Source organism: Bos indicus, chromosome 13 (genome assembly GCF_029378745.1).
Source record: "Bos indicus isolate NIAB-ARS_2022 breed Sahiwal x Tharparkar chromosome 13, NIAB-ARS_B.indTharparkar_mat_pri_1.0, whole genome shotgun sequence".
Lineage (NCBI taxonomy): Eukaryota > Metazoa > Chordata > Mammalia > Artiodactyla > Bovidae > Bos > Bos indicus.
This window is the reverse complement of record NC_091772.1, coordinates 66,816,779-66,832,464: the sequence shown is the minus strand read 5'-3', so window position 1 is coordinate 66,832,464 and position 15,686 is coordinate 66,816,779. Positions and strand designations below refer to the sequence as shown.

At 54.3% G+C, this 15,686-nt stretch overlaps 1 protein-coding gene across 1 annotated transcript in view; it reads right to left on the bottom strand.

Moving 5' to 3' along the window:
• The window catches only part of VSTM2L (V-set and transmembrane domain containing 2 like), a 38,540-nt gene extending 23,421 nt beyond the window's left edge, over positions 1-15,119 (bottom strand). Inside the window, exon 1 of the mRNA XM_019972397.2 lies at positions 14,758-15,119. Coding sequence (XP_019827956.2) covers positions 14,758-14,878 — 121 coding nt within the window. The 5' untranslated portion in view covers positions 14,879-15,119. The remainder of the gene's footprint in view (positions 1-14,757) is intronic.
• Positions 15,120-15,686: the final 567 nt, after the last annotated feature.

Genomic DNA, 15,686 nt, shown 5'->3' with positions numbered 1-15,686 from the left:
TTCTTTCTCCAGGGGAACTTCCCAACCCAGGAACTGAACCCAGGTCTCCCACATTGCAAGCAGATACTTTACCGACTGACCTACTTGATGCTAGTCAGATTTCAATCCCAAGGCTGACTGTGGAATTTCCCAACCCAAATCTGAGTCCTCTCTCACCCGCTGTCCTCTTGCAGCTCTAGAAAGTGAGAGTCACTGGGGGCTATTTGCAGAAAGCCTGCTCGGTGACCAGCTTAGCAGAGTGCTGAGGCAGAAAGGGTGTGTGACATGGGGGTCAGAAAAGACCAGAGCCTCCTGAACTCCCTACTGGGAGGCAGAACAGGGAAAAGGACTGCAGAGGGAGTGTTGTTTGGGAAGCTCCATCTCACATGAGACTCTCACAGAGCTCTTGAAATCAGGGGATGTAAAATGTCCATAAGAGGAAAACCTAAAGAAGTGGGATGAAAAAGCCTCCAGGGAATAAGAAGCCTGGCAGGGGTGGGTGTGGGGTGTCTGCTCTGGGATGGGCCTGGGGTCGGGGGGCACCCAAGGGTTCCCTGTTTCCTCCTGGGCAGCCAGCCCCCCACCTTGGGCAGGTGGCCTGAAGCAAGAGGGGTCAAGGTCACAGAGCCTCTTTCATCTTGGAATGGACAGGTGTCCTCTTCTCAAGAAGTGAAGAGGAGGGTACTTCCCTGGTAGTCCAGTGGCTAAGAGTTCATGCTCCCAATGCAGGGGGCCTGGGTTCAATCCTTGCTCAGGGACTAGACCTCACATGCATCAACGAAAAGATCCTTAGTGCTGCAACTAAGACTCGGCACAACCAAAGGAATTGATAATAATAATTAAAAGAAGTGACAAGGAGTGCATTTTGTACGAAAGTCTGAGGAACTGAATGTGCCTTCTTGGGATGATAGGGGCCTGGGCATGTGGTAGGGACTCAAGTCCTCCTTGCAGAAGAAATGAGAGATCAGCTTTCACAGATGCCTACCCTGGGCCAGTCCCTGTGCTGGGCTTCCCAAGATGCCCAGGCCAGGCCCTGATCCTCAAGGGGCACACATTCTGCAGGAGCTACAGACACACAGACCAGTAACTATTGTTGGGACTGAGCAACTAGGGCTGGGACTGAGCCTGGATTGGCATGTACGGTTGTTCAGGGTGTGCACCATTCACAGAGCCAGAGACCCTAGTGCGCTGCAGAGACATGCGGAACACAAGGTGTGTGCAGAGGTTCTGGACGGAGGTGCACGTCCTCGGAGAGGAAAGGCTTCTGGGAAGAGGGGACAGGATTGGACTTGAACACTGATGGGATCTGCACAGCCAGGGTGCTCAGGGGCCAGAAAGGGCATAGGAAAGAGAGTTCTGCAAGCCCAGCCTTTTGGGGTCCACTTTACCATTTCTGCAGGTTCCCTGGACCACCTGCACTATTATTTACTTAATATTTATTTTCAAAGCATCTTTCTCTTTTTTACTTAAATAAATTCCACTTAAAAGGAGACTTTTATTACTGCCATAAATGGAAAATCAGCATCACTTGCCATAAAGAGAGGGTAACAGGAAAAATAAACACTATGAAAACCAAACAGCGTTCGTAAATTCTAGCCAGAGAAGGTTGCCTGCTGAAGGCTATGAGCCTCCGTCCCCATTTCCTCTCATTAACAGGGGAGATGGGTGAGAGATGGGTGTTAAATTCGAGCGGCATCAGGAAGAGACTTCCTTCTTGACCAGAAGGGCTTGGGATGCAGGTCCAGCTGACGTTGCCCATCGGTGGGCAGCTACCTCCACCACTGTCACCAGCTCTGGCTGTCTTGGCCACTGGCCCAGTCCCACGATTCATCTTTAGTTGGCACCTCCGAGATCTTGCTCGCTCTGGCCCATAGACCTGAAATCCCACTCACCTATATGGCACAGCATCCTGTCTGATTTGCCAGAAGGTTCCCTGTGTCTTGCATGTGGGGAGGACTGACATAAATTTCAGTAACGAGGAGGCCTGAATGCGTGCTCGTAGAATGAATGACCAAAGAAATGAATGGAGGGCTCCCTTCTGGCTGTACTGAGGCTTTGGAAGTGACTTTCTGAGGCATCAGTTTCCTTCCCATCCCTCCGCTGCCCCGACAAATGGGAAAAGAACATTACTTTTGTATTAAAACAAACATGAATATATTATGGCATGGAATACAGAACTCATGCATTTTGGATGAAACAGGAGACATCAAAGAAATGTTGCCCTTGGTGGGGAGCTGTTTACTCTCCGGCACGAGGCGAACCCCTTGTCAAGGACCTCCATCCCATCCAATCGGAGGCTGCCTTCATCTCTGCAGCCTCAGGCTCTTCAGACCATGCTCTGCGCACTGGAGGGCTGATGTGTTGGCAAAAGGGGCAGAGGACCCAGAGGAAAAAGAGGGACTGGGGGGCAGGTGAAGTCCAGGATTTACAGATGTAGATGCCTTTTCATCCATACAACAGAGCCCTTTTCACAAGTCCAAGCCCAGTGCAGGGCATGATCCATAATCCTCACAACAATCTTATGGTTTTTCACAGATAAAAAATCTAACACTCGGGGACAGAGGACTGTGTATCACAGGGCACAGATCCAGTAAATGGTAGGGCGAGGACGTGAACCCAAGTTCCAGGAAACACCAGAGCCTGTATTATTGTCACACAGCCCCCCTCCCTAGGATGTGGCTCCACTCTTTCTTGCTGTGTGATGCTGTGTAAGTTGCTTCACTTCTCTGGGCTTCGGTTCCCACGTGTGTCATTGGTTAAAGGCTTATTTTTGAGGATTACATGATCTGTGCAGGTGAAGAGTCTGTTTCGGTGTTCTGGACACAGTAGGGCCTCAACATCCACTCACTGCTGAGTTTTAGGGACACACTAGCACATTGACCTAAGTGGGGTCCCTGCCCAGCCCCAGCTGATTGCCCACCCAATAACAATTCAAACCGCTAACACTTAATGTGCCTCGGTTTCCCCATCTGTAAAATGGGGATAATAATAACAACCACTGCAGAGGCTGATGTATGGATCTTTTAAAATTAATTTTTCTTGTAGTTGCTAATGTGGTTAGTTTCTGCTATACAGCAAAGGGAATCAGCTGTTGTTTACATCTATGCCCGTGTTGTAAGGATTAAATCCATTAGTGTTTTTATAAAGTGAGTGTCTGACTCAAGTATGTGCTTATAAAAACGTTTCCTTTTTATTTATTTATTTAGTGGTAATTGAAGTGAAGTTCACATAACATAAAATTAACCATTTTAAAGTGTACAAGTCAAGGGCATTGAGTCCAGTCACCAAGTTGTGCGACCACCATGCCTATTTAGTCCCACGACATCTTCATCCTCCCACTAAGCGGTCACTCCCCCTCCTCCCAGGCCCTGGCAACCACCAATCTGCCTTCTGTCTCTACGGATTTGCCTATTCTGGATATTTCACATATATGGAATAATAGAATATGTGGTTTTGGGGGACATGCTTTTTTTCACTCAGCATAATGTTTTTGAGGTTCGTCCATATTGTAGCATATTATCAGATTTCATTCCTTTTTACAGAGTTGTTTCTTTAATGAAATATCTCACAGAATCCCTAGCACATCCTGGGAAGCAGCCACTGTCACCCTCCTCTTCTTCAGATGAAGAAACTGAGGCACAGAGAGGGTGGGGACTTGCCCAGGCCCCCTGCCAGGCAGCCCCCATGCAGCAGGGCTGGCAGGCTGGGGGCGGGGTGCCTCCCAAGGCCACCAGCACATATTGAAGGAGACAGCCGTGGAATTACAAATCTGGGGAGATTTAAGGAGAGTGGAAATGTTCTGGCACTTGCAGGATTGTGGAAGTTGAGCAGGTTTCCCCAGTGGAATTCCCGCCTCCTCTTCCCACACATCTAGGCCACAGGGGATGAAAGGGCTTGAGAGGGAGAAACCAAGTGTGGGGACGTGCAGGGAGCCAGGGATGGGATGAAGGCTGACGGCTGTGCAGGTACCATTTCTTTTCATGCTCACCTGTACATCCTGCAAAGCTGGTGGGGTGAGCCACCCACTGCACTGATAGCTAGTGAGGCTCAGAGAGGTTGGCAGGGGAAGAGCGGCCAGGATTTGAGCTTGAGTGTCTGAGCTCAGAGTCCACGTGTGTACCCATCCTTAATGCTTGTCACAGATTGCAGGGGGTGTGGATGGAGGAAGCACAGGGAGGCTGCATCAGCCATAGAATGAGAGGTAACCCCAGAGCCCCAGAGAAAAGCTTCCGCAGATCCACCAAGAAGGGGAAAAAAAAGTCTGGAAGCATCCAGAGTGGAGTGAGAGAGGCCAGGACCAGAAAGGACAGAGCAAGAGAGCGGCAGAGATGGGAGCACCTGAAAGCCAGGTGCAGAGATCAATAGGAAGAGAGAAACTGAGGCGGCATGCCCAGGGACGCTTCGGAGCAGAGCTTCTGGGGATGCCCAGAAGGCAAGGGCAGAGAGCAGAGTGGCTATGCTGCCCCCTCCTCCACCCTCTCTCTGACAGGACCCAGTCAAACCCAGCTCCCCTTGGGACCCAGTTCCTGCCTCCAACCCAGTCCCTGCTACTCCTGCCCAACTGTGTCTGAGAAATCCAAGACTGTACCAGTAAACATGTGGGCTCTGGAGTCAAGCTGACCTGGATTTGAAACCCAACTGTACTTCCCAGAGGTCAGCCAAACTCTGAACCCCAGTTTCCTCATCTGTAAAATGGGTATTGTGGGGACTCGAGGGGATCACACATACCTGTAAACGTCTGGCTGCTGCTATTCATGCTGACTCTCTGGGGGGCGGGGGTCTTACTCCAGCCCCGCCTCCCAAAGGCTCCTACCTCCTTTTCCCTCACCTAGAAGACTGGCCTTTAGGGAAGGCTTTTAAGCCCAATGACTATTCTAGAAGCAAATAAGCCCTAGCTGAAAGGGTTCTGCCCTACCCCAGGGCCTTTGTACTTACTGTTCTCTCTGCCTGGAATGGGATTTAATAGAAAGCAGCAGAGCTGGGATGGGGTTGGGGGCACCCAGTGCCTATGTGGAGTTCTGTGACCACTGCTGCAGTGTCTGGGGGACATGAGGAGACCAGCTGATGAGTCTTGGGGCCCCTGCCCCCAGAGCCCCGCCATCAGCCAGCCTGTCCACTCCTCCCTCTCATCTGCCTGCCCGAGACCATCAGCGCCTTTGTTTTGAGCACTATTTCCACTACTGTTTGCTCTGGCCGCCAGGCCTCCATTAGGGACCCTTTCCTGGGGCCGATGACAGGCGGCAAACAGCTCCCCAGTGAGCCAGCTGTAATTGCTGCCGCCTCTAAGGTCGGAAATTATTTTTTTAAAACCTCACAAAGCAAAACAGACACCCTGCCGCCTGCTCTCTCCCTCCCCGCCCTCAGCTGGGAACCAAGCCTGAGGTTTCTGAGAAAGGGGGGTGCAGTTAAGATTCCCCTCAGCCCAAGAGACACCCTTAACATGCCAGGGTGGGGAAAACAAAGTTTGGAGCTCGCTTTGAACTCGGTGTGGGGCCCTGGACATCTCTCTAAGCTCCCCTGCCCCCTATTTCCTCCTGGGTGAGAGGAGCGTGTTGATGGGTGTCTGGGGTGCCTGCCGGGGTGACTGTGACGGGGCTCTGACAGGAGGTCACGGGCCTCTCCGTGAAGCAGAGAGAACCGCAAGGCAGGAGGGGAAGGAAGAGCGCCTGCCAAGGGGAGAAGATCACTCGGGAAAACGTTCTGAGGAGGAAGGAGTTCGTGTGTTCAAGAAAGGAAGCTAGCATACTTCTACACACGCGCGCACACACACACACACACACACACACACACACACACATGTACACACACACCAGACACCCGGCTCCCATCTCCTTTCAAGCCCATATTCCCAACAATCCTTGGCACTTAAAAACCAGCCCCCGCATCCTATGAGCCCAGAAACTCAGCCCTCTCGCCACAAACAGCCTCTCCTCCTCCATTAGCCCCTCCAGCCTCCAAGGCCACCTCAGGTCACAACACGGAACAGTCCCCAGCGGTAGGGGAAGGACTCCAGAGCCTGGCTCTGCTTCACGCCAGCCCTGTGTCCTGGGGCCAGCCTGGAACCTCAGTCACAGGAAGGCTGCTTCCCCCAAGGACCACAAGTGGGCTTTGGGGGCCCTCAACAAGCCGCCCTGACACTGGACCAAACCACGAAGTATTTTTCTGAGGAAATAACCCAGTTTTCATCAACCAGTCCAATTCTCAAGAGGATCGTGACCTCCAAAAAAACTAGGAACCATTAGTCTAGACAAGGTCCAGCGCCCCTGGTAGCTTCCCCGTGTGGTCATTTACTCGTTTATTCCTTTAGTTCATTCAACCGGCATTTCCTGGGTGCCTGCTCTGTGTGGGTGTCATTGTGATACACAGAATCCATGCATGTGTAAGCCTGAGATGTCACCTGAAGAGAGGAGTGTGTGTGTGTGTGTGTGTGTGTGTGTGTACAGAGAGACAGAGGAAAAGGGCAGACCGAGATGGGAAAGATGAGAAGAGGGAGGAAGGAGATGGAGCAGACACAGGGAAAGGAACAAAGAAAGATGGAGAGTGATCGAAAGACGGAGATAGAGATCGAGAGAGACAAACCCATAGAAAGAGATTCGGAGGAAGAGAAGCAGGTGAGCATGTGGCACTGATGGGCACTGCCAGCCCCCTAATTGATAGCTCTGAACGAGGCCCCCCTCCTGGCTCCAGCTCTAACCTTACAGATGCTCCCAGAGCCTCCACACCTCACGTCCCAAGGGCACCTGCCTGGAGGGGGCTGGGGAGGCCAGACCTGATGCAAAGGCAGAGGGCACCCGCCTGGCCCCTTAGGCCAGTCCGATAAAGGACACCCAGGCCCCTTCCTCCCCACTGCCACAGCTCCTCCAGTCACACGTGAGCAAATACCCGAACATTCACTCCAGACTCAGGCTCAGACAAAAACAGCAGCCCCCGTAGAATCCAGGCAGGCATGACCCTACTCCCACCACTCCCCACTGATGATGCCAGACTTGGATCCAGGACCCTAGACTCTCAGCCCTGGGCTCTTTCAGCCAGACTGGGCCTTCTCAGCCTTTTGGCATCATGGACCTTGAGAGAATCCCATGAATCCAGGGCGCGCTGTGGAACAAAACACCGGCCCACAAGCCCAGCTGGTTTGGCAACCAGCAGAGGACAGATGAGCGGGTTAAGAGCTGCAAGCTGGGCTCAGGCCTGGCTCAGCCATCCAACATCTGCGTGTCCTCAGGCAAGTCGCATCACCGCCCACCCCCACAAGCCTCAGTGTCCTCGTCTGTAAAATGGGAGTGCCCTCTGCACAGAACAGGCGAGGACTGGATGAGAGGAGGTGGAGAAGGGGCAGGCACAGAGAAAATCCCCTGTGATTCCTGGCTGGTGTTTTGGTTCAGAGCCCAGAAGGCCACTGAGAGCTAAGCGCCAGGTGCCAGATGGAATGCCAGGCCACCATCGGCTCCATCCTCACCTGTTGATGGGAGGACAAAGGACAGCACTTGGGAGGATACAGATGGAGGTGTTCTAGATGCTTAGAGCTTAGGAGAACTTGGTGCTGTTCAGGTGGGAAAATGAGGCCCAGAGAGGGGCAAGGACCTGCCAAGCCACCCAGAAGCTGGAGGCAGGGGGAGGGTAGATAAAAACACAGGTTTGACTCCCTGCCCCAATTCTGGCATTATAAGTGGGAGCAGAACTGGTAAAGGAATCTCTACCCCAACCTCTTAACACTGGGAGCAGCAAAGGCCCCCACCCCCACCGTGTCCCCCGTGTGGGACCAGGCCTCCTCAGTGTTGGGAGCCCTGCCCAACTCAGCCCTTGTCCCAGCCCCATCACCAAACTGCTGGGTGACACATCTCATTAACACCCACTGGCTTCTGCCCACTTCACCAGTCTTTGCTCTTTTGGTAAAGAAGGCAGGCTTCTCCTCTGTGATACCCCCAGCTAATAACTGGTCCAGCTTGCATACCTCCTGTGATGGGGAGCTCACTCTTGGTACCTTCACTGCCCCAGGAGGGAGTGCCCTTCTCCAGGCTGAACATCATTCCTGCTCCTTAACTCATCACAATTTACACTTACATAAATTTTACAAATTTAGTTGTCTGAGCAAGAGCCCTATCTGTCTTCTTCACTGGTATGTCCCCAGTGGCTAAAAGAGCCTGCTCCATGGTAGGTTCTCAACTATTGAAATATTTGTTGAATGAAGGAAGGAAGGAATGAATGATCTTGCAGCCCCTGTTAGGCCAGCAGTTCCCAGTGTGAGGAATAGGAGTATGAGGTGGGAGGGGGTGGCCTGCAGGCCGGCACCCCCAAGTATGGTGACCCGCACACACGAATGCGTCTGTGCACCACCTGTACCATTACATCCATCATGCTTTTCTATAAATGGACTCACTATGTTTTAATATCCCTGTTAGGCTCATTCTAAGCAATCATATCTGTGAAATCGCAGTTTTGATGTGCTGGTTATATTCTTCCAATCCACATTAAAATAAATGCATAACTATTAAAATGTAAGAGGTTTGTCTGTGTTCTGCCTAAAACCATCTCTCAGGTAGGACCCAATCTTGCCGAGAGGGGTCTTCTTGAAGAAGGGGATGGTGGAGCTGAGCCCTCTGCTGGCTTCAAGGAAGGGGAGGGGACACAGCAGTGAACAGGGGGACCTGGAGCAGCAGCAGCCCCTCTGCCCACCCCCCTTCTCCACAGCAGCAGGTACCAGAGCGATCCTGGGGTCACCAGCTGGTAAAGGAGTGGATTTATCCCCCTAGCGAGACCACGGCCCCTTTTTCCATTGGAAGAATCCCACTGGGGGCTGGGAGAAGAGGCTACATCCTGGGACCCCATTACCCTCAGGGCTGAAGCATCTCATATGCACCCCAAGGGGCTGGGCCTAGGGGTCTACCCACTGCAAGAGGGAATCAGCCTTACTCACCCCAGATGCCCATGTCGTGGTCAGTAAAGATAAGGAGGGGGTTCGGGTTTTGTGATTTTTCTACTAATAACATGGATTTCTTATGAAATTAAAATTATGTGAATGTTTAAAATGACACTGATTTGGCATGAACACAAGTTTACATTCAGACCTTAGACTTCTACCTTATCCTCCTTGCCACCCACTCCATCATTCCCTGCCATCTCCCGGGGCTGGGCATTGTGGTGGGTACCAGGACACAAGGGACTCTGACCCGCTCCCACCGTGGAGGCCCAGTCATTACAGTGGGGGTGGTGAGAGTGCCAGATGCCAGTCCCCATGTGCCCAGTTGGGCCCAAACTCCCTTGAGGCTGAGACACCCTTCCCATAACGCCCTCAACAGCTGGTTCAGTCCCTAAAGTCCAAGGTCATGGCCGAGCACCAGGAGGTGGGCTTGCCTCACGTCCCCTTTCCCTTCTTTCTGACACCTACCTCTCCCAAGGGCGCCAATGTCACTGTTCACACCACGTATCCACTCTCCTTACCCATCTGATTTTCTCTACCTATGACAGAAGCTAGGAAGTCACCAAGGCAGGTTCTGGTCTGGGGGTGGCCAGGTCCCCTGCTGCACAGCTCGGGTGTGGAATGTAGAGGTCATCATCATGGGACCAAGGGCCTCTCCCTCCTCTCTGGGACACAACAGCATTGGGAACATGGGCCCCATCTGGGCTCCAATACTTGCTAGGTGCGTGACCTTGGGCAAGCCCTTTTAACCTCATGGAATCTCAGGTTCCTCATGAATACAGGGGAAGTCCCCTCCCCTTAGGATTCTGATGAGGATCAAATGACACAATGCCATTTAAAACCCTGACATGACAATATACGTTTGCTTCCATATAATTCTCACTCTCTCTTTTTAAAAAATATTTATTTATTTGGCTGTGCCAGGTCCGAGTTGTGGCATGCGAACCCTTGACTGTGGCATACAAGCTCTTGGTTGCAGCATGTGGGATGTAGTTCCCTGACCAGGGACTGAACTCAGGCCCTCTGCACTGGGAGCTCAGAATCTTAACCACTGGATCACCAGGGAAGTCCTCTCACTCTTTGTACCGAGGTGGGTCAGGTGATCCCCAAAGCCAAGCACTAACCTCCCAGGCAATCTGGGTGCATACTCTCTTGCCCAAGGCCTTGGTTTTCCCCTTTGTGAAATGGGCAGAAGATGGTCCCAAAGGCCCTGCTGACTTGGCCTGAGCCTCAGTGATTCTTTTATTCCAAATGCTCATCTCCTGCCCTGATGGTTGGCGAGGACCACTCTCCCTGCACCCCAGACCCTGCCCACTTACTTGTCACCAAGAGACTTCCCCCAACACGCCTGCTGTCACGGTGGCAGCGAGTTGAATTCCCAGTCCTGCTGGCCGCCTGCGGCTCCCCTTGCTTGGGGAAAAGGCTGAGGGAGCCGCTGATAGGCAAAGTGTCAAAAGCAATTGGTGTGAAGGACTTGGGGAAAACTGCTTGCGAGGGCCAATTCCCCACAGGAGGCCGGGAAACCCTCAGCCCAGGGCGCAGTGTTTACGGGCGTAATTGATAGAATAATCACCAACACCCGAGACAACGCGAACACATTTTTTAACATCATAACCTTCGGAAGACAGCACTCAATTTTCTCCATCTCCCAACCACCAAACTAGCCAGCTTATTGATGGGGAGATACCAACAGTTCGGGAAGGAACGCAAGAAAGCCTGGGTCATTTTTCAGTGCACGGGCTGATTGCCAAATGGCCCGGCAGCCCCCACCCCCTCCCGCAGCATCCTGCTGCACCCTCCTGGCAACAGAGAAAACCTCAGGACAGGGAATCACTGAATGGACAAAGGCCTGGCCAAGCCAGGATCCTTGTCTGCATTGGGGTGTATTAATAATTGAAGGTGCTGGCCTAGGGGTGTGTGTGTATGTGAGTGTGTGCGTGTGTGTGTCTGTGTGTCTGTGTGTCTGTGTGGCAGGGCGAGGGCGGGAGGATGGATGTTTGCTGCAGTGAAGGGCTTCCTGGGGCTCCTCTGAGGGTCCACATATCCGTTCCAGTTGGGACCTCTTCCTCACTGGCAATCCAGCAGCTCCCCCACACCAGGCAATTTCTCATCAGGTTGGGTGAATACTTAAGGCAGTGACTCCAAGACTCCGGGCCTGGGGAGCTTATTAAAATGCAGATTCCAGGGTCCTCTCAACAATCATTTTGGCCAATGTGTCTGCATTTTAACAAACTCCCTGGGTGCTAGCAACACAGGAGATCCACAAAGATCCTCATTAAAGATCCTGCCTTCTGGGGACTTCTCTGGTGGTCCAACGGTTAGGACTCTGTGCTTCCCCTGTAGGGGACATGGGTTTGATCCCTGGTCAGAGAACTAAGATCCTGTGTGTAGTGTGGCCAAAAAAATTAAAAAGATCCTGCCTTCCAGACCCCTACTGTGAATAAGATCTAGGAAAAGTCCTGGAGAAGAAGTCTAATCCAGTTTCCTGCTTCTAACTTGCACGTGGCCTCAACAAGATCTCATCACCTTTCTGAGCTGCTGGTTCCTCTTGGTGGAACTCACTGTTTTCCCAGTTGTCCGGGGAGCTGGAAAGGAGTCCCTGGGGTAGGGACGAGCAGGGAAAGGAGTTCCATCACACAACTGGCCAAGCCTGCCTCACAGCTGTGCTGGAGGAGGCAGGTTTGGAACTGCCAGACACACTTTTATTGTAGGCTCGCCTTCCCAGCTCTCTGTACAGACTCAGTGACCTTGAGCAAGTCACTGGCCCTCTCTAACCTTTGTTTCCTCCTATTTTGGATGTCAGCCTTAGTGAGTAAACACTGGTCAGGGGTTTGGAAGCACCTACCACACAGTAGGAAGTTCATAAATGTCAGCTCCCTTTCCTCCCACCTGCGCTGTGCTCAGGGCAATGAGCTAACTCTATCTGATCAGAAAAAATCAAATTAGCTGCCATTCATTGAATACCTACTTAGCATAGATACTGACCATCACCTTCCTTGCCTCCTGTTTCCCGATGTCTCCCTAAGAGACAGGTACCACCCCCTCCCCATCACTCCTCATGTCTTTAAAAACCCCTCTGCGAAGTGGGCTGAGTGGAGGCAGCCGGGAGGTGGGAAGTGAGACCGATGTCCTTGCGGACCCATCTGACCATGGGCTTTCCCTGTGACAAGCCCCGGGGCGAGCAGGTGGAAGGCGTTAGCCTGGTGGCTGGGCTGGGCTGGGCTGGAACTGAGCTGGAGAGCAGCCACCAAGCGGTTGGGGTCAGTGGACTCCTCCCCAGGAGCCCCCTCTTCCAGCCTCCCACCCCCACCCGAGGCACAGAGACACCTCCCTAAGCCAGCCACATTTCCTGAATCAGCTGAGGACACGCAGAGCCCAGGAATAATGGAACGATCGGGCTCCAATCTGCTAAAGAGCAATTTCTGGGCTTTTTCAGCACACACAGCTTTTATCAAATTGGTATTCTCCTCCTGAACACAAACGACTTATTAGACATGACCCACTTATCCGCCGCGTCTCACTATCATTAATAACAGTTTCTTTTTGTGATTAAGTGAGTGGCTCTGAGCCCTTCCTGTGGTGTTAGGCGTCTGGCCCGGCAGAGGGGCAGCGGTGGGGGCTCCTTGGCATCAACCACTTGGTGACTTTGAACCTGGTAGTGCTGGGAGCCGGCAGTCTGGACCCTGCAGAGCGGTCCAGCCTCCTCGCTTCTTGAGGGACAGAAAGAGCCCTAGAGGGGTGACTTACTTGCCCAGAACTGCACGATGGGTCAGCAAGAGAAGCCGGGCTCCCCTGGAGCCAGTGCTGTGTCCTTCCCATCCAACCCCTCCTCTGGGCCCTTGGTGGACCTCCCCAGGGCGCAGTGGGGGCAATTACAGCCAGCGGGGCAGAGCTGTGCCCTAAGCACACTTGGCACCAGGGGGCAGGCAGAGACTGCCACACAGGGGTGAACCCTGCTTCCCGATGAGGGGGCCACCTCGGGGCCTCAGGAATGACAGAGTAGCACCCACAGCCTGGGGGTCTGTGTCTGCACCCACAGCTCCAGGGACGGGATTGATGGTAAACCTCACAGCCCCACTCCTTGGGTCTCTCGGGACCGAAAATTCAGGAAAGCCCTTCCTTGGAACATCTTCCTAGTGTGAGTTCCAACCGTGCCAAGGATCTGAGTGGAGCCAGGAGGGGAGCGGGAGGAGGAATCCCTAGTTTCCCTTGAATGGGAGGGAGCCTGACAGGGAGATGAACGTCCTGGAAAAAGCACTGTCTTTGCCCGACAGACTCTGGGGCCAGTCTCGGTGCAACCATTCACTCACTGTGTGACCTTGGGCGAGTCCTTTTACCTCTGAGCCTTGGTTTTCCCATCTGTATACTAAAGATCAAAATAACCCTTCCCCTATTTTAGCACTGCTCCAGCCAGGTTGGTAGAAATTAGATGAGGGATAAGAAAGGTGCGCAAATGGTACAAATAGAGCAGTTACTATTTAACCTGGTCAGGAAGAAGGGTGTAGGGAGTCACAGTTCCTCAAAAGCAGAGACCCTGAGAAGGGCTTACTCTCCCAGGCAATTCCAACTCACACGTCACGCCCCAGTAAAGCCTTCTCTGAGCTTCTACCACCACAGCCCTTACTCTTTTCCATCAGAAGAAATCACCCAGTTCTCTGCCCTTTGTGCAAACCTGTCCCCAGTCCTGGGCATACATTGCCCAGCATGGGTGCTGCAGCCTCCCCTGCAAGCTTGGAAATCCTTGTAGGGAAGAGATGGATGAAGTGTCTCCATTTTCATCTGTGCCCTGGTCCTCATACAGGAAGGAGTCCACCTCACGGAGGCAGGGGGAGCCCCTGCAGCTGCCGGCCTCAGACAATCCAACTCTACCGCCAACTTGGGCTCCTCTGGGGCTGGAAGGAGCTTCTGACACTCTGGCAGCCAGTGCTGGGAATGCTCACTTGCTCCCCAGCTCCCACAGTGGCTGAGTTGAGAGGTCCCACCTTTCAGTCCTCCGGGGTCAAAGATGAGGATGAGAGGGGACCCTACAGAAGGATGGCAGGGGACCCTACAGAAGGATGGCAGGGGGCTTCCTGCCCACCCCTAGAGGCAGACAAAAGCTCCAGGCTTCCCTGTTCCCCTTCCACGCCTCTGACTGGAAGCAGCAATGTCAACTATTCCAGCGTCTTTGAGGGGCTCCCACCAAGCCAAGATGCCACCCACCTGATGGGGTGGCTGCAATCCAGGCTACCAGTTCTCAAGAAGCGGGCTCGTCTGTCCCCCGGGACCTTTCCCAGTGGGGCAGGTGTGGAGAGGGAAGGGACAAGGACAGCTACAGGGTTAAACCCACAAAGGGGAAAGGCAGATGGGCAGAGAGGGGTGGGTGAGCAAAGTGTGTTCACAAGTGTGTGTATTTTGCCAGTGTGTCTGCAGGAAAGCGGGCAGGCAAGAGTTGTGCTCTGGGGTGCCAGCTGGCAGGGTGTGAGCCCTCCGGCTGCGCCTGCTGTGTGTGTAGTGGGCACAGAAGTGAGGGCGATCGGAGAAGGTGTCTGGAGATGTGTGAGGGTAGGAGTTGTGTGAGAAAGCAGCGAGTGTGGCTGTGTGTCCGTGGCTGGTCGTGAAGGTGTATGTATCCACGCGAGTGTAGAGGGTGGGAAAGGAGCCCTCCGCGAGAGTGGCATGGGGGTGGCACCCCGGGTGCACCCTGGTCCGCAGGAGTGGCCAGGGAGCCAGAGCCGGTCCGCAGACCCTGCAGGGGGCGCCCCCCCTCGGACTCCCACCACCGGCGCCGCGGGCTCGAGTCCGGGGACCGCCAAGTCGGAGCCGCGCTGCCCAGGGTGGGGTTTGGTGGGGAAGTCCGCGGGGGCGGCGACCCAACTCACCGTGGCCGGAGATGTGATTGTCCCAGGGCGCGTGGCCGGCGGGCCGCGTGGCGCCGCCGAGTTGCAGGAAAAGTGCCAGGTAGTGGAGGGCGCCCAGCGCCACGGCGAGCGGAGCCCCCATGGTGCGCGCTCGGGCCGGAGGGGGCGCCGCCGCCTCACATCGGGGCTCAGAAGACCGCAGACCTCGCGCCCTCCGGCCCCTGCCCGGTGCGGCCTGGCTGCCCGGCTGCGGCTGCTGCCCCTTCGCTCGCGGAACCCGGTCGGGCCCGGTTCCGGCCCCCGCCCGGCTCCGGCCCAGCCCCGGCTGCGGGAAGCGAGCGCACGCCCAGCCGGCCGCCTCCGACTGCGGGACTCTTCCCTTCCGCGGAAGGCCACTCCGCTCGGCGCCGCTGCCGCCGCACCCCCTCCCTCCCGCTCCCCCCGCCTGCCCAGAGGAGGAGGCGGCGGCGGCGGAGGGATCTGCCGCTTGATTTATCATCAAAGTTTTGCCCAGGCTGGGATTTTTAAAGCGGTACCCGCAACTTCTCCCGGCCCGAGAGCGCAAGTCGGGGCGAGATGGGGTGGAGGAAGCCACCCTAGGGACCCGATTCCTGCCAAGCATAACACTACTGGTTTCACGAACTGAAATGCTCTCCAGTGGGATAAAGAGGAAAACCAATCGACCAGACCCAGCGCGCTCAAAAGGGACTCCTCAACTTTGCTAGCTGGGCGGTGCCGAGGTCAGGGAGGCAGGTTGGGGTGGGTGGGTGGATGGATGGAGGTGAGGGGGAGGTGGGAAGAAAACCTGGGCTGAGGCACTGGAGACCTGGTTAGACCTGCCTGCCGCAGGCTGTGTGATCGTGTCCGAGCGTCTAGCCCAGGCTGAGCTTCAAGGTCTTCATCTGAGAAGTGGGAATAAATAGCTGCCTTCAGGGATCCTGGTGAGGATT